The following is a 24,201-nucleotide window of genomic DNA, read 5'->3' as shown; positions in this document are numbered from 1 at the left end:
CAGGGTAATCAGAAATATAATCTGCTTAATGGAAGATGCTTCACTGGACACCCTATTGGACTGGCATTCAAATGGTTGCTGTCCAGTGCTGAAAACTGCTTCCATTTACAAACACCACTCATTCTACTCAATGTAGCTCCACTTTTTCATGATCTAATTTCCGTTCCGAAAGCCAGTTTGAAGTCAGTTTAAAAGCATCAGTCTAAGCGTGAATCATAGGCGTCCTTTCAAGCAATGACTGTGTGTGTGTGTGTGTGTGTGTGAGTTTGTGTGTGTGCCCACTTGACATTTGAAGGTGTTCCTCTGTCCTACTCATCTCCCCTAAAGCGATAATAGCCCTACTAACACAGATAAGCAGGTTACATTTGTAGTTCAAAACAGATTAATCGCTGGCCTGAGCGAAACGGGAATCTGCTCACTGCTTTGGCCAACAGGCTCAGAACATCTCAGACGGGTTCTAATAATAATAATAAGGTTCTACTTTGGCGGCAGCTGGTGAAATTAAAAATTTTCTAACTCAGATACTACCTCAGATGAGGAGAGCTGTAAAGTTTTTTTAAGTTAGGAGTGTTTATAATAATGTAATGATTTATTGTGTTACATAATCATGTGATTACTCACTTTTAGTTTTGTATTAAAAAGTTCATCATAACTCTCTTCTTTGTTATTTTTCATAAACAAACAACCCTTGGTACAACATGTCACACAGCCTGAAAGGAAAGCCTGCAAATATTGATCTCATCCCATAGAAAGAACAAACAATCGATCAGTCCTCAAATTGCAGGTCTTTGAATAGAAATATAGATTATATAAACGCAGACTGACTATACACTAAAAGTGATGTTTTAAAGATTTTGCTTAACATAATTACGAGCATAATTTCTCCATCAGTGCAATGCATATTACATCGACATGTTCTTACCCACCAAACACTTATTCATGGTTGAATCAATGTCATATCGAGGTTAAATCAATGTTGAATTGCGTTCTGGTTTTAAAAGATAAATCAGAGTTGATATTGTAATGTTGTGACAGCTGACATTATTTTAACCACATTTCAACACTTACTGCTGGTCCATTTACTTTTAGTTTTGGAGATATAAAGTGAGATATAAAGTTATTTATATACAAACAACTTAATCATATAACACATCATACAGCCTGTATATGGAACTCATCACATAAAAACAACAAACAAATAGTCCTTAAATTGCAGGTCCTACACATTCTAGAAATATAGTTTACATGAAAAACATACTGATCATATGCAAAGAAAGTGATGATTAGACTTTTTTTTACATGACTTAATTGTGAGCATAATTTCTCCATTAGTGTAATGCTCAAATTTCCATTTTTTAGTAATAACTGCATTGATACTTTTTGACTCACGTAATTCCATTTATCAATTAGTCTAAAATAAAGACTGATTACAATAATGTAGTTATGTATTGTATAACACAATCATGTGTCTATTCAGCTGTTTTTAGCTTTGGAGATATAAAGCAACCATGGCATTTGTGGCAGAAAGTTCATGATAGCTTCCTTTTTTGTAATTTTTTCAGCTTGAAAGGAATGTCTGTAAATATTGATCTCATTCCATAGAATGAACAAACAATCGATCAGTCCTCAAATTGCAGATCTTTTAATAGAAATATAGATTATATAAACACGGAGTGACTACACACAAAAGTAATGTTTTGATGCTTTTACTTTTTTTTTTTACTAGTTTTTGTTCATCAATAACGTACTACATCCCTTACACATATTTGTACATTTAGTTTATGTACTTTATTTGCTTACTGTATTGATGTCATTTTGACACTTTTTTGACATTTTTTACTCATTTAATTCAATGTATTAATTAGTTTAAAATAAAGACTGATTATAATCAGGTAGTTACGTATTGTATAACACAATCATGTGTTTGTTCACTTTTTGCTTTGGAGATATAAAGTGACCCATGGCATTTGTGGCAAAAAGTTCATAATAGCCATTTTTTTTTGTTATTTATTCATAAACAAACAACCCAAGCATACAACAGCTTGAACAGTTTGAAAAGAATCTGCAAATATTGATCTCTGGGATCTTTGAATAGAAAAATAGATTATATAAACATGGAGTGACACACTAAAGTGATGTTTTGATGCTAGTTTTTGTTCAACAACCTCCTACATCACTTCCATATGTTTTTACCTTTAGTTTACCCTTACTTGCATTGATACTGCACTGATATCATTTTGAGACTTCAGACTGAGTTCAGTGCATCAGTTATTTATTTTCTTTATTGTATTAAGAGTAGTGTAAACAAAGGCTGAGAGCTGAGAGCTGCTGTAAGCAGGACTTACCCGTGTGTGTTTGGGGTGTGAGGAGGAGAGGAGAGGCGGTGTAGAGCCGGGCTGTGTGAGGGACAGTGGAGGAGCTACTCCTCTCACTCAGTCTCCCGCTCTGGAGAAGCCCCTCCGCGCAGCTGCACGCGGCCGGTCGGGCGGGTGGTCGCGAGACTCTTCTGCCCCATTCCCGCGCGCGGTCAACATCAACAAGTAGCCCGTGCGCTGTAAATCCACGCGCTGTGCGTTTCCCCGGGTGAGGAAACGGGGCAGTGAGCGGGAGCGTGCGGGAAGTGTGTGTGTGCGCGCGCGTGAGTGAGAAAGAAAGCCGCTTCAGATCTGCAGAGGAGGAGGAGGAGGAGGACGAGTGTGCGCGCGCCAGCTCCGCCAAGCGACTGTAGCGCGCGCTCTCTCTACCTCTCGCTCATTCCTCTCTCACCACTATCTCTCATTATGTAGTCTTCACATTCTCTGTCCCACTATCTTTCTTGTCTGACCGTCTGTGTCTCTGTCTGACTAAAGTCAATCTTTTTCTACATAAATATACTCATCAACTGTCAATCTATCTATAATCAATCAATCTATTTGTATGTCTGTCAATTTAATATATCAGCCCATCTGACTGTATATCTGTCTGTCTATTTGTATATCTATATCTTTTTATATATATACTTAAATCTACTCATCAACTGCCAATCTATCTATAATCAATCAGTTTAATCTATCTGTCCACCTGACTGTTTATCTATCTGACTGACTGTCTACCTATATCTAAATATTTATATATATTTTTTAAATCTACTCATCAACTGCCAATCTACCAATAATCAATCTGTCTAATTAATCCTCCACCTGGCTGTCTATCTATATATCTATCTATCTAAATATTTTAATATATACTGAAATATACTGTCTGTCTATCTATCCTGCCAATCTACCAATAATCAATTAATCTGTTTATTCTGTATTTATCTATTATTCGTTAATTATATATATATATATAAATCTACTTATCAACCATCAATAAATTGATAATCAATCAATCTATCTAGCTGTCTGTATGTCGGCCTATTTAATCTATCTGCCCATCTTAATGTCTATATACCTGACTGACTGTCTGTCTTTTAGTGACTAAAAAGTCAGTCTATTTAATCTTTCTGCTCATCTACAATATGCAGACGATTACTGTCCTGTTAAAATAGTGCACTGGAGTGTGCATTCAAACAAAAAGATAGGGCCACTATTTGCTTAAACTTATTAACATAACACTGGGCTGTCAAAGTGCCTGTAATAAAGACCAAAGGTGATCTGGAATTTGTACAAAATTGCACCCTACAAAATAACACCAGACTTTCCGGATGCGTGTTGCATGACAATAAAACGTTCATCTTGGTGCTGACCACAGTGTCTCGACACAATGCACGATTTGGTGCACTATTCCAAGAGGATATTTATTTATCCATCTACACACCTGTTTATCTACCAATATATGTATATATCTATCATCAATAAATCTGTCTGGCTATATCTACCTATTAATATGTTTATCTATAAACAGTCTATTAATGTATTAATTAATGTACCCATCTATTGTCAGTCAATATATCTTTTAATAAACTAATCAATCACTCAATTTGCCTTCACAAACCTGTTTTTTCTGTGTCTCTCTTCCACCCATACATACAACATTTTCTAAAAGCATGGTGTCATATAATGCTTTATATGAAGTAATGAGGTATATTCCTGTAATAAGCTGTATTTGTGGTTTTGTCCCCTCAGATCTGTCCCTGTGTGATGTTATTTGAGCTGTTAAAGCCAGATCATGAGTGCTTATTTGGCAGGAAGATGTGTTTCGCTGTTAGATTTAAAACACCACTTGTACATAAACAGAGACATCTTAAGGGTGCAGGCGGCTCCAGCCAAAGACAGTCCATCTTAAACAGTTTAATAAACATTGTAATGTCTTTAATGATTTGTGTTATTGAGCGGAACCCGAATGACCTCTTGCGTTTGGATGCGGTGAGATGTGAGAGACCTCTCCTTTGAGCTCTCTAACTAGGCCACGTCCCGGCTGTGGTGGAACTGGATGATATTAGTTTCTCCCGGGTAAAATGATTATGTACAGCCAGCACTTTTACCAGTTTGTGGCAACCTGGATTCTTGAACAAAAGCATAATTCAAAACCCACAAATTAAACACTGCAGATTAATCCATGGGCGTCATCACTTTTTTTGTGAACGTTTGCATGAATCAAAGAGCTTAAGGTGCTGAGTAAGAACACATCCAGGCATATTCCTCAAAACAACATCTTTGGAAGTCTTCAGCTTGTTATTTTAAGATGATAATAAAATTTGAATTCTCTCTTAAGGATTCATATAGCTCAGGAACTACTAAGGTCCTAATCAGTGACCCCTCCTGTTCTGGTCTTCTGTTGGTACATATTTGGGATTAATGCTTTGTGCAAAAGCACAATGACAAGAGCACAATGGAGGGGCAGAGATAGTACAATCTGAAGCTCTGAGACCAATAGAGGGGTCACAATATGAAAGAATATGTTTCTAAATGTGTTTTTTTCCTTAACTGAAGTCTGTGTTTCCATTAAATGTATTTTAGGACAATCAGTCTCTTAAGAAGTTAGAAGTAGTTAAAACGTCTATATTTATTTATATATCAAAAAAGTCAGTGTTTCAGAAATATTTACTTTAAAATAAATATTAAAAATGTTCATAAAAGGACATCAGCAAAATACATTCATTAACTTCATTACAAAAACCATTTGTTTGATTATTAACAAAAAAATAATATTCATAAATATATACACACAAATATATAAAAATAACTGGATGGTTATTGGAGATTGGACCGCTCTCTGAGTTTATACCGGATTGGAAGCTCCTTGATTGGTTGTACCATTCCAAAACCGTAGCGACTGGCATCCACAGCTGGCACCTGAGCTTCAGAGTCACTAAGCTCGATGTTCAGATGAGACAAAACCAGAAACACAAACCTGTAAAATAAAAGAGTAGGAACAGAATGAGAGTTAGAAAGCTGGAAAAACAGTAAAGCAGAATTTTCTGTAAACTGTTTTGCTCAGCACAGGCCTTGAATCACCCGGTGCATTGAGGACATGGATATATTGCCTACACTGGGAACGCGCTTCATCTCTTTAAATGGCTTTTACATGTGTAAGAGGAGGATTGCCCTCTTTACAGCAAGCTAATTAATGATCTGTATGTCTATGTGTGTGTGTGTGTGTGTGTGTGTACTGATGCTAATCTCTTTGGCTCTGTGAGCTTAAGAACAGCATGTGAGCTACAGGGAACCGGCCTTTCCCCTGGGACTCCCTCTGTCTCTGAGGACACTCACTGTCTGATGGACTGGACAGCAAATGGTTTTCCCACACAAGCATTGGTTCCTGCTCCCCATGGCATGGTGTAATACTTCAGTCTCCGCCCACTTTTGAAGAAGTCTTCTTTGGCCGTTCCATCTGCATTAAGGAACCGGTCATACTTGAATTGCTGTGGAGAAAATCACAGAGAATCACTTTCAAATTATGAGATTTGCATCTCTCACTCACTGCTGACAGCTTAGTTCTTAACACTGTGTACCACATGCAGGCTAATCAGTGGGGAGAAGGCTGGGTTACCATGGCGGGGCACATCATCAGGTGTGCAGATTTTCCTAAATGATAGCATCGTCAGGGTAGCAGTGTCCATGACGCAGACATTACTAGGCTGCTTCCCACGACAATTAGCTTCCTTTTTTTATCACTGCTGCTGCTTAATCCTACGGGTGTCCCATGTTCTGGGTTAAACCTGTCTAAAGGGTAATCCAACATAGGTCTAAACTCTGGGAGAGATTGTGTGTGTGTGTGTGTGTGTGTGTGTGTGTGTGTGTGTGTTTGTGTGTGTATGCAAGAGGAGGCACACTCTTCCTTATGTAACTGGATAATCCCCTTGAAGAGTTTTCCCAGCTCGACTTAAACAATGGCAACATTACTGGGGTGGATTATGCTATTAGACACAAAAGGGTTTAAAGCCTCAGGCGGGAATGGCTGTAAATAGCCAATCAGAAGCTGATGCAAGCGACAAGTTGAAAATTCTTAGACTGTAGCTAAATCTATCAGTGCATTAGAGTAGGTCAACTGAGGGCTATCCATGCTTTGCTAACATATGCATATTCTATATTTTTCTTATATGACAAGTGCTGCTAGATTGGACAAGCTTAATAGAAGACTAACATAAATTCATGTAAACCTGAGATGAGATAATTGAACAGACCAGCCACTTCTCTTAATGCTCTTTTAGCATGGCATCTGCTTATAGATAAAATCCTACCCATTAACAAAAAGAGCCAATCAGATCGCTCCCTCAATGTGGAGATCTGCGCAAGCACAGTAACTATAACAAAAAAAACCCAACAGTTTTTCATGCATTGTTGGGCCAAACTCTATTAACTGTTGATGAAGTTTTTTTTATTTTATCAGGGGGAAAAAATGGGGGAAATTTAACTATCAAAGAATGTTTTTAAGGCGGCAGATTTAATAGTGCAAGGTTTTAAACAGGATCCTTAAAGTTATAGATTGAATTTAAACAAATATTAATCTAATTTCTTATTAGATTGAAGGGCAAACATCCTCTTAAGCTTGTCCAATCTCACACCAGTTTCTATGAAAGAACATATTTGTGGTTGGAGCATGAACAAGTAATTTGTGTCACTGTTTTGTGGGTTTCATAGGTATATAATGTTATGAGGACATATTCAAAGGATGCAAAATTTATATTTGGGTACCTCAGGCTTGTGATGAATTTCAGGGTCCATCTGTGGGCTTATGAAAGGAAAGAGGCACACACGATCACCCCTCCTCAGATCATACTCTTGTCCATCTGCCATGTGCAGAGTCTTGTTTTGCAGCACCTCGCGAGTGATGAACGGAGCAGCAGTGAGTCGAAGGGTCTCCTCCAGGGCACTGTCTGAAAAATTACAAATGTATAAAACATTTAGAAGAACTGAAACACAGAAAAGAAGCATTTGTAGACTTAGTTAAGCTTTTGCCTCACAGAAATTAATATACAGTACAATAATACTGCCTTATGACAAATAACACACAGGCCCAGAAACACTTTCACAGTCTATTGCACTTGTTAAGTGGATTTTCCTGTAGGCTTTTCCTGAAACGACCTTTTGTCTTACATGTCTCAGGCCAGGAGGAGTACTGTGCTGCTGTGATCTGTTCTGAGAACATTTGTGCCACATGTTCCACATCACCCACTTCTATTTTATAGAATTATGTGTGTTCCATTTAAAAAAAACTTATTTTTATTTTTAATAAATACAATGGGTCCACCAAAAGATGTGGTGAAGAACTGATATGTAGACAGATCATAGACAAGATCAACATGATCTACAGAAAGATGGGCAGAGTACTGCCCATAATTTAGAACATATTTATTTATATCACATATCTTTCAAGCATGGTGGAGGTATTGTTTTGACTCAAATTTAAGTATCTGCACATTTCACTATATACTAATACTAATATATACTAATATTCAGTTCCAAATCCTACAACTTATTTCCTAAAGCAACAGTCCATAAGTTTGGGGAACTTTAGAGACCTCTCTGGTGAAAATGTGTAATTGCACAGAGCATATGGAGGAGTACTTTTAATGCAGCAATACAGCTCAATTCATCACAATCACAGCTCAATCCATTGATGTGTTTTTTTAAGAATATTGTTTGGAAATTTGGTTCTTTTTGAAATTAACAATTATATCCAACAAACCTAACAGATCACTCTGTTTTAGAATGAATATACAGCTCTGGAAAAAAATAAGAGACCACTTAAAAGCGATGAGTTTCTTAGATTTTACCAAATTGAAAACCTATGGAATATAATCAAGAGGAAGATGGATGATCAGAAACCATCAAACCAAGCTGCACTGCTTGAATTTTTTAACTAGGAGTGCCATAAAGTTTTCCAAAAGCAGCATGTAAGACTGGTGGAGGAGAACATGATGCCAATATGCATTAAAAGTGTGATTAGAAACCAGATTTATTCCACCAAATATTGATTTCTGAACTCCTAAAACTTTATGAATATAACCTTGTTTTCTTTGCATTATTTGAGGTCTGAAAGCTCTGCATCTTTTTTGTTATTTCATCCATTTATCATTTTCTGCAAAAAAATGCTCTAAATGACAATATTTTTATTTGGAATGCGGTAGAAATGTTGTCTGTAGTTTATACAATAAAACAACAATGCTCATTTTATTCAAACATATACCTATAAATAGCAAAATCAGAGAAACTGATTCAGAAACTGAAGTGGTCTCTTAATTTTTTCCAGTAATAATAATAATAATAATAATAATAATAATAATAATAATAATAATAATAATAATAATATTAATAATGTATAGAACTCACTAAACACAGGTGTGTGCTTCTGTGGGTCGAGTGTGGTGGTCCCAGACAGTGTGATGCTGTTAAACTCTTTCCTCACGGCTCTCATGGCTTCAGGATGGGTCAGCAGGAAGGCCAGGAGCCAGAAGGCAGCAGGGCCCACGTTACCCTGGGAACAGACAACAGTGAGCAACATTAGGGCGCTGTTCCTGGGTTCAGCAGCAGGTAAACATTGTTAATGCTGGACCCATCAAATAGAGTCATGCACAATATATTTCACCCTTTCATCCATTCTATTCCACTTCCTTTTTGTCATTTTCAAAGTGCTATGGTGTTCTATATTTCTACATTTTCTGAAGCAGGTACATTTATTACATCCATTAGAAAAAAAAACAATAATTCCACAGCTTTTATAACTAAATTACTGACTTAATTAACATAGGTTTTAGAATAGAACCCTGTGGGACTTCCACAAAATATCATTACAGCAAATGACTGAAAATCATTTAAAATTTACAGTTCCTGCATTAAGATTAATAACTAAACAATTAACCTACAGAGTAAGGGAGTTAAGAGCCCTTATTATAATACTGTATCTTTTGGCCTCTTAAAACATCTAAAATATATATATATAAAAAAAATATATATATATTTTCATGTGCTTGCATGTGTCCACCCTGATATGGCAAGCTGTGAACAGTGTAAATAATTTTCATGAAAAAATGCCATTTGATTCAAACCTGGTTAACCTAGTATTGCAAACTTTTTGAATTGTTCATGGTGACCCTGTCCTGTTTCAAAAATACATATATTTATTTATTTGATGTTTAACTAAAACAGGTATACAGCTTAAGCTTTACATCATCAGCAAAGTTTGAGGACAGTACGAAAAAATATGTAGTGAAATTAATATTATTAACTGCTGAACATGCAGCAAGTGTCTTCAGTCCCTTGAAAACAAAACAGTGTGAAAGTTGTGATGTTAATGATTTCAAAGGTCACTTTCTTAAAGAGGTGAATAAAAGGATGATGTGGAAATGTTTAGATAGCTTGACATTTTATGAAAAAAGCTAAATAAATAGTTGAAATGTCTAAACGACTTAAAACATATTTAAAACATTATTAAACATAAGCAAGCGGCACCACAACAAAGAAAACTGTTAAAAAAATTACAAAAAGTACTTACTATAGTAAAGGTTAAAATTATATTTGTATATTTTTAAAAACTATACTGCGATACAAAAGACACAAAATATATTAACACTGACCCTTAAAGAACATGAATACACAAAGTTATAGGAGTTGTAAGATTATAGATTATAGACTACAGATCTGTTTCTTACTCACTTTTCATACTACTATTGAAAGATAAGAGTGTGAACAACAGCTACCTTATATGTAGCACCCAACATAACACAATAGCTTCCATAAAAAGGTGGAGCCAAGCAAAGGCAGATCTGATGAATTAGAGCACAAAGGAAACAAAGAATGTGTCCTTAACATGTCCCCTGTCCACTGTAATGATCTACAGTAGAGCTAAACTCTGGTTATACTCACAGCACCACAGCCAGAGGGCTTACTATAAAAGGATGACCACTGGGAGCCAGTGGAGGACATAATGTTAAAGAAAATTATGGAACATAACTCTGTCTGGGACATTTTTTTAAACCAGTGCAGGGATGAATGGACAATACCCTAGGATGAATTAGAGCTGACATTAACAGGCTGATTAAGCACAGTGCATGCATTGTAAATAGAACAAAAATTCTAATACCAAATCAAGACAAATCATTCATAACCTGTGAAATAGTATATATAAAGGTAATTGTATATAATGGTACGACGTAAAGAGAGATGTATTTATAGCTATTATAGAGTAGATCAAATCAAGGCACTCTCCTTAATAGCTTATATTTTACATAGTTATATACCAAGCCATTATAATAAGCCTGTTATACCCCCATTTTCAATGTTTCTGATTTGACTGATTTGAATGGGACCTTTCTCTCTGCATATGATAAAAAAAGAGTGCATAACTTTTCTATTGTAGCACAACAGTGCTCTCCTCTGGTCAGATCTGGTACTATTCTCTCTGTGAGCTTGGTTGTCTGACTTAAGTCCCTTGGGGCAGTAGAACAGTCTGCTCTGTCTTAGAGAACACTATTACACTGTCTGCTGGAAACAGATAAAGACATACTTCTATTCTACTCAACTCACATAAACTGTGCATATTTATCTTGTCTCTATTTTTTAATCTGATGCACTGGAATCTCTACACGCAAAGATATTATATGTATTTCAACTTTCCACCTAAATTAAATATATTTATATAGTATACAACTGTGTTAATGTAATCATTATTTTTATTAATTCATGTAGAAATAATGCACACATTTGACTGCAATTTCTCCATAATGTAAAAAAAAAAAAGCGTATGCAGTGGACTGCTTTTCTACAAATATATGGACATAATCTCAATAATTTTGTGGACCTCAGTACTGCATGATATGTTTTCTTACCATTAGCAAGTTTACATCTAAATTTTTGTTTATTTAGAGTATTTCAAAATTAGGGATTCACAGAATATTCAGCAACTGTTTTAGCAAGAATTCGGCCAAAAATGTCAAAAAGCACTTTCTTTTTAGACGATTATGTAAAAAGTTGTTTAGGAATTTATACATCTTCATTTTGTTTGAAAGCAAGATTGTAATTTTGTTTGAATTTTTAAAAAACTACAGATTTGCAGTATTCAGCCTTATTTGTCCAAATGTTGTTTTTTGTTTTGTTAAAAATGTATATATACCCTTTGCAATTTCTGATTATTCGTGATAATTAAAAGTTCATTGCTCTTCAAACACGTGTAACTGCATTATTATGAAATTATATTATTAATATTTTATAATTGTATCTTTGGTGTAAAATGGTTTATCACAATTATTTCTAGGGCAATATATTGTCAATTAAAGTAGTTATTGTGACAGGCCTACTTCCAATGGTTTTTGATTAATGCTGTAGAAGGAACACTTTTGGTCAAACCTGTGTTTTGATTACTTTTCGGATTTTTGATGAATTCTCTTTTTTTTTTTTTTATTCAACTCGAGTTCCTTAAATGCTTTGTTCCATAGGTTCGTGGAAAAGTCTATGTCTAGAAAATGAAATGTGGCTAATGTTCAATCTTTTCTTTAGCATATCAGCTCTTCTATCTCCACTGACACTCAGGAGCAAGCTGGAAAATCCTGTGTTGAGACTGGACCAAAGCCAAGAGGGTTTAGGGTTGGCCTGCATTATTGTGCTTTGTTAAATAAGAGATCGCAAAGACAGGAATTCCCTCAGGGCACCCAAGAAAACAAAGAGTTTACACACCTCAACAGACAGGTTAAAAACACTTAAAATAACACTTGCATCAGCTTTCCTATATTTACTACCTTCTTAACATAATAACAGATAATAATAGTTCAGCCACAAACAAACTATGCAGCTCACCTGACTTAATGGATCATGTTTGCTGGTATTAGATGACAAGACGAACGTCACGTATGCGTAATATTTGCCGTACTGCTTTAGTTTCATTTGAAAAATAGTAGATGTAATTAGATCTCATAAATAAGTTTGATTTTTTTTAGCTAAATGTAAAGTTACACTCTTTTAAAGAGACAAGATCGTAAAAACTAAATTCATAAACACACAGCTTGTACACATCTCTACAAAAAAAATACAGACAAAACTATGGGACACTCTGAAGCACTCAAATCCTCACAGCAATATTCTAATTACTAGTATAAAGTCCTCCCAGAAAAGAATTGGCTGTTACTGCTTCACTTAAATCACACTGATCATAGAGGGAATGGACAGATTTAAAAATAGATAGATAGACAAACCTTATGTGTAGATTTGATTTAAAAAAATAGATGAGAAAAATTCTGGACAGATAGAAAGGTTTTACATATTTCAATCTTTCTACCTATCATGGGTTATTTAGCTTGAATTAAGCGGAACATGCTACAAATGTAATTTTGGCCTGGAATCAGCAATATCAGTATAATATGTTTTTTATAATTTATGTTTTCTGCAGCATAATTGTTTAAATTGCAATATGCAATATATTTATCAAGATTTACTTTGAATGAACCCACTATTACAAATATAGAGCAATGTCAACCTTCCTCTATAAATATATATATATATCTTTAAAGTACTTTTTGTACATTTTATACACTTTTCTTTGATATATGGGGAGTTTTTTTGTCATGTCTATGTTGCTGCCTGGTTACACTGCATGATACATTGGATGGTTACATAACACAAATAAAAAAGTATATGTACTTAGTTCTGAAGATTATTTAAGTCTTTCAAATATTTCAGTTGTTTGTTATGCTATTGTTATGCTAAGACACGTGCTACATGTTCAGCAATTAAAAATATTATAATTTTTTTACTTAATACTTTTCGTTGTCTCCATATATAGCTTATGTGAAGCTTAAGCTTTAAGTTTACCTTGTTGTGTTAGAATACCACAGTAAAGGATAATATGCCTCATTTGTAGTCTGGAAGTCTTTTAAATATGATCAATAGTCAGTATTCTGATAATAGTACAATACAGTATTCTGATAATGACCCAGACAGGGATCAGAATCAGGATAATTTCTTTACCTGTGTGGCCCAGAGCTGCAGCAGCATGGCCTTTCTCTGAGTTTCCTCATCAGCTCCCTCCTGCTCCAGGTGCTGCCTGTAGCTATGCAGCCACAGACTGGAGTTCTCCCTCTGACCAGCCTGAGCCAGCAGCTCCCACAACCTCTGCTTCACTGAGCCGGCTGTCTGCTTCTCTCCTACAGTGAGAGAGAGAGAGAGAGAGAGAGAGCGCAACATGAGCAAACTTTAGTAAGGAAATTAGGTAACATCTTATCCTTGAATACAGTAAGTAAGCAGAAGTGTGTGTATGAGTAATGCCATACACTGATTCAGTAAGCAGACAGGCAGCGGCAAGAAAACGTGCCTGATACTATGAATGTATGCGCTCTGTGTTTAAACAGAGAGACGTCATAACACTGTGACAAAGGCATGACCGAGATAGTGTGAGTACAACAGTGACACAATGTCTGAAGGGAACAAGTGAGTGGATTTGTAACTGAATGAAAAAAAAAACACACACACACAGAGGGCATGTGTGGAGGTGTATGTTATCAGCAGATCCAAATCAATGACATCATAACAACATAACAAGATCAGCATAGCAATAAAGAGATTATGAATTCAGGTCCAGTGATCCAAAAAGTCAGATAGCTGGACTGAATATAAAATATGCCAAGCTGTTATACAAATAAAATACCACCAGTATTACAAACTGTAACTCTGTAATGCAATTTTTCCTAGTAGAAATGATTATTTCTGTTAGCATTATTAGCATTATTGTGAATATGTTACTATTGGTCTACATAAAACACCAGTCTCTTGTATCTATGGTTATATGTTTACTAGTTAAAACAGGGAATAGAGGGGTATAAAGTCCCCCAGCACTGAGCTGTGGAGCAGTGATAGAACTGTATTCTCTAAAATGACGGCAATTCATCTAGTCCCTTAAAGGATGAGACAGGGAGTTGAAGATGAAAGATGGTTGTTGTGATTATCCAAAATCCTGACCTCACTAACACATGCAATCAGATCTTCACATCCATGCTTCAAAATCCAGTAGAACGTCTTTTTTGAACAGTACAGACAGCTACTCCAACAAAGAGAATAAACTCTTTTTAATACCCTTGATGAACTAATGTTCTACTCCAAATAAAATATTTACAAATCTCAAATTTTAGATCAAAATAATTATTTTTACAAGTCAAACCCTGAATTAAAGATATCTTCAATTTTATTCCATATTTTAAATATCTAAAATTGTATATCTCCTAAATGCACATTACAATTTGGTCAAGACTAAATCAGAAATATATTAAATCATATATTTGATCATATATCATATCAAATATGTTATCAGAATCCATTAATTTATATGTATATGTGTTTACTAGTAAAATACTGTATAATTATAGATAAGAAAGAATGAGTTGTCATGCACATGTATTATATAATATGTAATATATCCTTGATCTGACTAGTCAAAGCTGTATAAACAATATTTTATCCGATGTATGACTAATTAAAATGGCTTCATAAATGTATAGATCTGCTATTATTACTAATAAGAATTCAGAGTTGATATCTAAAATGATTACATCATCATAATTATCATCAACTTTTTATTAGTACAAACTGAGTTACTACTAGTTTAGACTAAAGAATCTTTCCATAAAGAAAATAATTTGTGAACTGCTGCACAGACTCTGTGTAGACTGGCTGTTGTTAGGGAGTGAATGGTGAAGGTTAGACAAATTTCTCATTTCTCATGTAATGTCTTTTCCTGGCAAGAAAATCAGATCAGCTATGACTCTTTTTGAAGCCAGGTTGTATGCACAGTGAGGTGTGATGTCATTAGGCTAGTGAGGTCATTGTGAGTGTGTAACTGACAGTAAAACATTTCTATCACACACTGTTTTGATTTACAGGGCGTCACTGCCTGTGTCATGAGCCAGTGAATGACCTGCTGCGGTGATGTCATGGAAACCAGCCCGACAAAACATGAGCAGCTTTAATTAATGAGGTAATGACATCCTACCCAACAGTTTATAAAACATAAACGCCTAGTTACATCCTGACTGACAGTGTTTTGAAATGCACTGTATTTTGAGATAAAAGGATTTAAGCCCTGAAGGAAAGTTGGCATTTATATATACAATACTGTGAAAAAGTTTTAGGCACCTTAACACTTCACTCAAAACCATTTATTTCAGTATTAAATAATTTTCTTTAAGATAACACCACATATTATTTAAACATATGCAAATAAACATATTTAAAAATATATTCTAGAATCTAGATTTTTTTTATCCAACATATTTCGACTGTCATTCAAAAATTTAGTATTTCCAAAAATTTATTACAGTCTTACGCTTAACTCTCAGAATCACATTACCTCAAAAGGTAACAGCAAGTATAGAGTTACAAGGTTTTGGCGAAACTGCAGATTATCAAAAAAGTTACATTCATTTAAGACAAATTAATATTTAATTAACATTTAAGTGTAAAAAATGTTTAACTATTCACCACAGAAAAATAATAATATTATAATTACACATATTTTACAAGTGTAATACATATATGGCCACACACAAAAAATGTAATAGGGATATTACCATAAAACAGTCAATGCATCAAGCAATCACTGCTTAACCCAAATAGAAAATTTCAGATGAACTGACCTGACTTTAATGTGGTGCGAGCCATCTTGATCAGCAGACTGTCAAATTTTTGATATTCCTTATAGACTTTGGCAGCATCTGTGCAATTGTTATTCTGTTCTCCACCAAAAAGTGTGAGATATCCAGCCCTAAATTGAGAGTGAGAGAAGAGAAAAGAAGAGAAGAGGTTGCAGGTGAAGCAAAATCTCCAATAAAACATGACGTGACAAACCCTCATAAAGCTGATGGACTGCAGTGACCTCACTAAGTGTCAGTTTCCGCCGAATGTTCGAGTAAAGCTGATCAGAAACCTCCAGTGAGGAACATTAAAGTATCTGAATGCCTGCATTGTGGGCGAGCCCACCACTAATGCATTTTTGTGAAAATGTTTGTGCTCTGGAAAAGCTATTTACTGGAATGGCATTTACGATGCATGCATCTTTTAAAGGCAGACATTAACAACGCAGCTAAATAAACTAAACTAACAGATTAGCTAACAGGCCCCACAGAGTAGAAGTGTGGTTAATCATTCCCGAGTTGTGCTCCAAGTATCCCTTTCCATTCAGACAGTTTGTTTCTCTTACAACTCGTTCCATGTTCGTCATGCCTCTTATTTACAAACATCATTCATTACAAACCAATCCGCGTAAACTGTTTATCAGTTACGGCCTCAAGCCTTCCGCTTAGGGAACTCTGGAATTTAATGATGTACCTAAATAGAAGACTGTAGCAGAAGCCAAACAGGCCATCGTGTTTCCAGTCTGTCTGGTTTTGGGTGGCTGTTGTCTCAAACATCAGAAGAGTTTGTAGGTGGTTCTGCATGTTGTGGTTCAGGCAGGAGAGGCTTTCACCGTGGAAGTGCCTGCAGTGAGCAAAGGGTTAAAAGGTGAGGCAACAGAAAAATGCTTTATATAGTACTGTGCAGATATGTCAGCATTCTTAAAAAACTTGTGCAGTAAACATTTATTTGCTCATAAAAACATCTGAATCAGCATTAATGAATAAAGTGAATTGGGATTTCATGTATATTAAGACAACCATATACACCACACTTGTGCTGAGCACAGATGGAATTTGTGTAGATGGAACAAGTGAGCACACTCAGAATACACGCACTGATAGAGTGAGCACAAGTGTCTGGAGTGGTGGGCAGTCACTGATGCGGTGCCCAGAGAGCTGTGAGAGTTAAGGGCCTTACTCAAGTGCCCAACAGTGGAGGTACTGAACCCACAACCTTTTTGGCAACGGGCCAGCGCTCTAACCACTGAGACACAACTGCTTCATTTATACTTAACATGTTAAGCACTTTAAAGCTCTCCCTGAGGAAACCTAATGCTTAGAGTTACCATCCAACAGCTGGGTCATCTAATCAATCCTTCATGAATTTTTGCTGGTGATGGAATTTAACAAATCCATCCAGTATCTGAGCTGAGTGGAGAACATTTATTGAAAAACAAGTGATTCTTCTTACTTTTTATTGTATTAATTTATTGTACTGTATATTTATTTGTATTTATTTTAATATTATATATGCTCAGTTTCCCAGACAGGGATGGAGCCTAGTCAGAAACTATATTAACTCATTCAAAATGCAGTGTAGTTCTAGACTAGGCTTAATTAATGTCTGAAAAACTGAGTTTATATTGAAACTTATTTTTATATTGTTTATTGTTTGTTATTCCCTGATTAACATCTGATCCTAATTTCTTGGCAAGAAATTTAAGGATTAAAAACTGAAATCAGATTCTGCCGACAGACCACGGACATCTTAGAAATCCCAAAAAATTTAAATAAACTCCTGTGAAATTCCAGTAAATTATACGATTTTGTGATAAAGTCTGACGACAAGTACCTGTTTGTCCACAATGGTGCCCTATAATGCAATGAATTGTTTGTTCAGGTTTGGCTGACACCTGAGATAAGTGTGCACACCTGTTCCAATACAAATGGTAACTTTGACAGAAGTAACGTCAATAAGGGGCCACACCTGTACAGCATGCATCGCACAAAAACTTACAACAAAAGGGCCAATCCCACATTAATTACTATAAATCAGTACAATCCGATTAGAAGACCCCGTTCTTTAGTCAATAGCCCTGTACATAACAAACCTAATACCTGATGATGTAATAATATGGAGCAATACAGCTAATGGTTACCAAAGTACCATTAACATTAGAATACAAAGAAATTAGGAATGTTATATTTTAAATTGTGAAATACTAAATCACGCAGTCATTATAATGTTAGCGAAACAGTGAGATCCACTTACACAAGGCGGGTAAAATGATCACTCTTAAAAAGATGTTCACTCTTAAAAAGGTCCTCAGTGCTTCTTGGCCTTACTCTAGTTTTAGTTTTTATAGTTCTTTAAATTATTATAAAACCTCATTTATACAAATCTCATCTATACTATGCATATTCAAAAAAACACACTAAAAGGTTTGATTCAAACAACATTTTTATCACCTTTTTCCCTGTAGGTTGCATTTTATCTGTTGTCCTGGGTTGAGCTGGGCAGCATGACTCTTAAATCAATATTGTGGTTAATTGAACATTTCACCTTGATTGTGATGAACAATTTATTCTAATAAATGACGAACACTGATTTTTCTATGGTACAACCTGTTCAAATTGTTTTATTGCCTCAATGATTAAGTCTAGGTGCTTCCATGTCACAAACTGTCACCGCAAACCTCCTTAGACTGTTCCAAACACCAAAAGTAAAGGAAAACGTTAACAAAAGTGGACAAAATTACATTGGTTAGGGGCTCTGAATGTCAGTTTCCATTAATTTTTCTCTTATTTTCACAGCCGCAGTCTTTAACTATTCTTACTTATACTCATTATTCTGTTAGTTGTCCAATAATTCCATATTTGTATATCTCAGATGGGTATTTCACAACTGACTGTAGATTCAAAGACGGATAACCTCCTCATCAGTCATGACTGGCAGCAAGTATCACTTTATATGTGCTGGGAAAACACCCTCCAGTTTCCTGGTTTCAGAGAAGTTGTACCACTTCCAAATATAAAGTATTTATAAAATCTACTAACTGATATACTTAGCTAAACCCCACAGGATTATACAAGGCTGGAATTCATTACATATGTGTTTTCCTAAGCGTGGCACTCCCAGTAGAAGTCCTTGCCCAGGTTAAATAATTAATGGCTTTTTAAAGCATTCCAGATCTGGAAACAGATACCCTCCTTTCCTTCATGTGCTGTGGAGGAAGTCATTGGCAAAAAAAGGAAGTTCTTTTTGACTGATACCTTATTTAGCCTGTGGATAAATTAGCTTCCTGTAAGAGTAAGACTATATTTCTTTTTGGCCTTAACTCTGTAGAGTTTAAGAGATCTCTTTGGTGAGAATGTATAGATGCACCAAGCATAAAGTACTTTTAACATGTGCATTGTGGTGCTGTCTCGTTTCAGAGAGGATGAATCTGGTGATTTTAGCTAATTTTTGTGTAAATCTGCATTTAATTGGTTTAACAATCCAAAAATTAGCAGATATAGAAGTTTGCTGGTTTGATATTTTGCTATCTCTGTGTTCACAGTAGCTCTTGTACCAGAGCCATTAGCAGGGCCATTAGAAGTGCCATGGTAGATCAGGTAACCAGCTCAATATGTCGAAATGACATGTGACTTGACCAGACCACTCTGCTTTTAGAACAAATATATTTGTTTTTGCAGGGATGGTCACAGAAGCACACTGATGCTATTTATTACTCTTTCCCCACCCCACTTAGGAATCCTACTGCTTTCAATATAAAATAAAAAATCCTTAGGGACTGCTGCTTTAAGGTAAATAAGATTTCATTGCATTTACATAAATAAAAATAAAAAAAACATTACACCATGTGTAAATCTGCAGTCTTTAACATTTCCATGTTATATCTAATACACCTTTTTGAACAGGTCTGTTTGAGAGAAGCAAAAACATGAAACAGAAGAGGGAAGAGGTTAAAAATGAGACTAAGGTAAATGACTGCAGCCACTGTACCTTTTCATTATGGCCTTCTCCGAGTCAGGTTTGTGATTTGGAAGCCTCAGATTAAATATCCTGTCCATCAGCACCTGTGCATAACGTGTGAAGTCCAGAGAAGTTGTGTCCTGAAGAACGGAGTCATACGAGTGGGGGTCCAGTAGGACGGTAACATAGCGCCCAGCGACACGAACCTGTAAATCAGAACATTGTTACTGCAACTGCACAGGTTAGTGAGTCCAAACCCAGTTGTCTATATTTATACAAAATTCTAAATTTAATCAATGTAAGTAATTAAGCAGCTCATTGATGTTTTTTTTCTTGTAATAAAGAGGGCACATGACTTAAATACAACTTCATGAGTTAAAGTTAAAGACAGAATGTTGTAAAAAGCTTTCTAATTTTTCTAAAGTGTCTGTAACACATCTCTTGGGTTAACATCTCATTTGAGTTCAAAATAAAAATTACATACTTATTTAAAGCGAATCAGAAGAACTTCTTAAAACACCTTTCTATTAATGGTTCTTTACAATCTGAATAGTTATTTATGGAAAATAGCTCATAAAATAGAGTTGTTTGGTACAACGTAAGAAAATATAAACCATAAAAATAGTGATTTTCATCTGATAAAAAGCGCTAAAATGATTTATAGTTCTCTTTCAGTATGGATGTGTTATTCCTTACCGTAAATATGTCACCATGTTTCAGCTTCATTCTTGTTAAAAACTTGGCAGCGTCCTTTCCAAAGTCTAGAGCATGTCCCAACCACGGAATCACACCTTTATCCAATGGAGGCTCTCGTTTTGACCTGAAGTCAGAGTCATATCTCAGGTAAGTAAGAATAGTAAATCAGCCCAATCACGCAATCATAACAGCCTTAACAATATACGGCTAATGACAGCATAAAGTCTAGTAAGAGCTTGCCAAAAACAAACAAGGAAAAATTGAGAGCACATCTTAATTACTCATCAGATCTGTCTCATGATCTGTCTCGTAATGTTTATTTTTCTGCCACGTCAACATCTGTATCTGTATAAACTACAGACATGACAGGCAGAGGATCCAAGACAGAGTTAGAGTATCCAAGAAGTTACTACACATTAATGATGGCATAATATTGTCCCAGCTGGCAACAAGCGAGCCAGGTGACGATAGTTAATGATATCAAAGATGAAACCCAAATATTTTTGTAACAAGGGTTTGGTGATATTGGTACATGTTTCCAAATTAACTAATTGGCTATTTTTCCCATTTTCCAAATAGATTTTTATCTATTTTTTATATGTTTATTTATTTATTTATTTTTACAATAGTAACTATATACTTCTACAATAGTTTCTTATAAAACAGGTTTTCAGATAGGTTTGTTCGGGTTTGTTCTGATGAAAACTGCCTCAAAGAAGAACTCGATTACATGTATACATGTATAATAAGCCTTGAACAAATTTTAAGTAGTCAAAACTAGCGGTGAGCAATATGAAATAATATGTTATTATTTTCTGATTAATTTTCTGATTGTATTGACAATATATTGATTTTTTAAAAACATATTGAGTGCAACATCAGTGCTTAAATAAAACAGACCCAATGACAACCAAAATAAAAACACTTGTGAACCCTAGTTATGTTAATATTATTATTTGTACTAGTCAAAACTAAACTATAGATATTTACACTTACATTTTGGATATCTAAAACTTCATAAACATACAACTAGTCAAATCTATCCTAAATTACAGTAAAATTTGTATTTGTCTTAAATTAATTTATTGTTGCGTGAACCTGGACGTTTTACTTGTCAGAATTAGTGTACATATCTAGAAATACAGGCTCTAGTTAATAGAATAAAATAACTGTTAAAATGAATTAATAATGAATAAAAATGTAATTATACGCAATAGCAAGATTCCATGTACATAAACTAAATTAAGTCTAGGTCTTACTTGAAAACTGATTATTTGGACTAGTAGATCCAAAATTATTACTACCAACAATGTCTAAAAATATGTTATATATTATATATAGTTTTTGTGTTATTATATCATGGCCAGACACAAGTTTTTTATCTCTTTTTCAGAGACAGATATCCTGTATGAAATAGAGATCATGTATATACAGGTGCACATGATGCATTGCCACTCCAGCCCCTGTAACTAACGTCATATGTATGTAACTCTTTACTACAGAGAGCACAGCATGTCTATTTACTTTTCCTTTCAATTAATCAGAGTTTCAGTCAGGATTTAGTAATAATAACACCGCGTTACAGATCAGCCAGGTGACTGAAAACACTTCACAACATCCTAAACAAGAAACAGAGAAACACAGTTTAGTTCAAGTTCAGAGTCTCTAAACTCACCGTGTCCGATTAGACATGAAGTAAAAGAAGAGGATCCCGTTGAAGAGGAGCAGGATGGTCCAGATCATCTTGGTCTGAGTTTGATTTCTGAAGGAACAGCTGAAACCGGAGCAGTAGAGTGACAGACTTTAACTGCGAGAGTAAAGTGAGCTCTTATAAAGGCTGGGGGAGGGGGCGTGGCTACCGCTCACACCACGTTTCTCAGTCAGGGATTAAACCTAGTCCTTACACTTAATATTCACTTTAATGGAAAATCTCCATTCAAAATGCTGTTTAGTCCAAGACTAGGCTTTATTTTCAATTATTTTTTTAATTAATAATAGTTTGGAAATAGTATAATGTTTATATATACAGCTCCGGAAAAAAAATGAGACCACTTCGGTTTCTGAATCAGTTTCTTTTTGATTTTGCTATTTATAGGTATATGTTTGAGTAAAATAAATATTGTTGTTTTATTATAGGAACTACGGACAAAATTTCTCCCAAATTCCAAATAAAATGATTGTCATTTAGAGCATTTATTTGTAGAAAATGAGAAATGGCTGAAATAACAAAAAAGATGCAGAGCTTTTAGATCTTAAATAATGCAAAGAAAATAAATTAATCTACATAAGAGTTTTAAGAGTTCAGAAATCAATATTTAGTGGAATAACCCTGGTTTTTAATCAGTTTTCAGGCATCTCGGCACGTTCTCCTCCACCAGTCTTACATACTGATTTTTTATGCCACTCCTGGTGCAAAAATTCAAGCAGTTCACCTTGGTGTGATGGCTGTGATCATCCATCTTCCTCTTGATTATATTCCATAATAACATCTATTATCTATTATCTATCTAACATCATGTCTCTCCAAACCATCACTGATTGTGGAAATTTCACACTAGACCTCAAACAGCTTGGGCTGTGTGTCTCTCCACTCTTCCTCCAGACTCTGGTCCCTTAATTTAAAAAATGAAATGCAACATTTAATTATGGTCAATGATGGTTTGAAGAGCAATGTCATCTGTTGGTGTTGGTCCACAGTGGTTTTATCAAATCCAAAATCCAAATCCCATCACACCTCAACTTTCTGAAGAATGAAAGAACACCTGTAAACAAGAAAAGTCAAGTGTTTTTTTTTAATAGTGCCCTTCCTACTTGTGTGGTTTTCCTGCTCCTAACATGCCTGATTCAACTTATTTTACCATTAACAATCCCGTTTAGAGTTGTAGCTGTTGGGTTAAATCAAACACAATACTAATATGCACAGGGAGGTGTGCCTCCAGGACTAGCATTTAATATACATAACAGCTTCATTCCTCACTATAAATTAATTAATGCCTAAATGCCCACCTAATCCATTTCTAAAAAAAAAAAATAATAATAATAAAAAAATACATTATCATGAAAGCATCATGCGTGAATAAACCATCCTTCTTCCTGTGAATAAAAAAAACATTCAATCTAAAAACAGCTAGGGCATAATCTCCACTATGTAAACAGTCAAAACAATAGTTAATATTGTACTGCTCCTAGGAACTATATCAACTAATCAGGAGAAAAATAATCTTGTGAGATTAAAACAAGAGAATGCAGAAAATAAATGTCCAATCAGACAATGTTTTCATCAAACAGCAAAGATAAGTTACTGGTAAGAAAAGTCTTAATCTTGTTAAACATATAAATATAACTGATAAACTGTTCAGCTTCATAAGAGCCTGTTCTTTACTGTGTTTAGGAAAAACATATTTGGTTACATTGGAAAATTTTAATTAAAAATAAAATATGATTAATTTTATTAATGGAAGTGGACCAAAAGGTTATATAATACAGTAAAATACAAGAAAAACATGAGGCC

General features: G+C 35.0%; 2 protein-coding genes across 2 annotated transcripts in view; both read right to left on the bottom strand.

The window, feature by feature from the left end:
* Window positions 1-3,143, bottom strand: part of LOC103041067 (potassium voltage-gated channel subfamily B member 1) — a 74,443-nt gene extending 71,300 nt beyond the window's left edge. Inside the window, exon 1 of the mRNA XM_007253286.4 lies at window positions 2,346-3,143. The gene's annotated coding sequence lies outside the window, so the exon portion shown is untranslated. The remainder of the gene's footprint in view (window positions 1-2,345) is intronic.
* A 1,825-nt stretch (window positions 3,144-4,968) lies between these two features.
* LOC103027408 (prostacyclin synthase) lies at window positions 4,969-22,514 on the bottom strand. Its single transcript, XM_022675707.2, has 10 exons — window positions 22,366-22,514; window positions 20,691-20,814; window positions 20,025-20,200; window positions 16,731-16,880; window positions 16,040-16,167; window positions 13,383-13,558; window positions 8,757-8,901; window positions 7,119-7,300; window positions 5,694-5,845; window positions 4,969-5,334 (listed from the first exon to the last, which is right to left on the bottom strand). Exons 1-10 carry the CDS (start codon window positions 22,431-22,433, stop codon window positions 5,175-5,177), a joined length of 1,461 nt encoding a protein of 486 aa, XP_022531428.2. The 5' UTR covers window positions 22,434-22,514; the 3' UTR covers window positions 4,969-5,174.
* Between the last annotated feature and the right edge of the window lie 1,687 nt (window positions 22,515-24,201).

This window comes from Astyanax mexicanus, chromosome 5 (genome assembly GCF_023375975.1).
Source record: "Astyanax mexicanus isolate ESR-SI-001 chromosome 5, AstMex3_surface, whole genome shotgun sequence".
NCBI lineage: Eukaryota > Metazoa > Chordata > Actinopteri > Characiformes > Acestrorhamphidae > Astyanax > Astyanax mexicanus.
Note: the sequence above shows the minus strand (reverse complement) of the source record. Positions and strands in the feature narration are given on the sequence as shown.

What these genes read in the sequence shown, in the direction of transcription:
- LOC103027408 (XM_022675707.2), bottom strand. Translation starts at nt 22,433, where the DNA reads ATGATCTGGACCATCCTGCTCCTCTTCAACGGGATCCTCTTCTTTTAC. An exon ending in TTCATGTCTAATCGGACACG is followed by an intron (nt 20,815 to 22,365) that starts GTGAGTTTAGAG and finishes CTCTGACTTCAG; the next exon opens with GTCAAAACGAGAGCCTCCAT. An exon ending in AACATGGTGACATATTTACG is followed by an intron (nt 20,201 to 20,690) that starts GTAAGGAATAAC and finishes TCTGATTTACAG; the next exon opens with GTTCGTGTCGCTGGGCGCTA.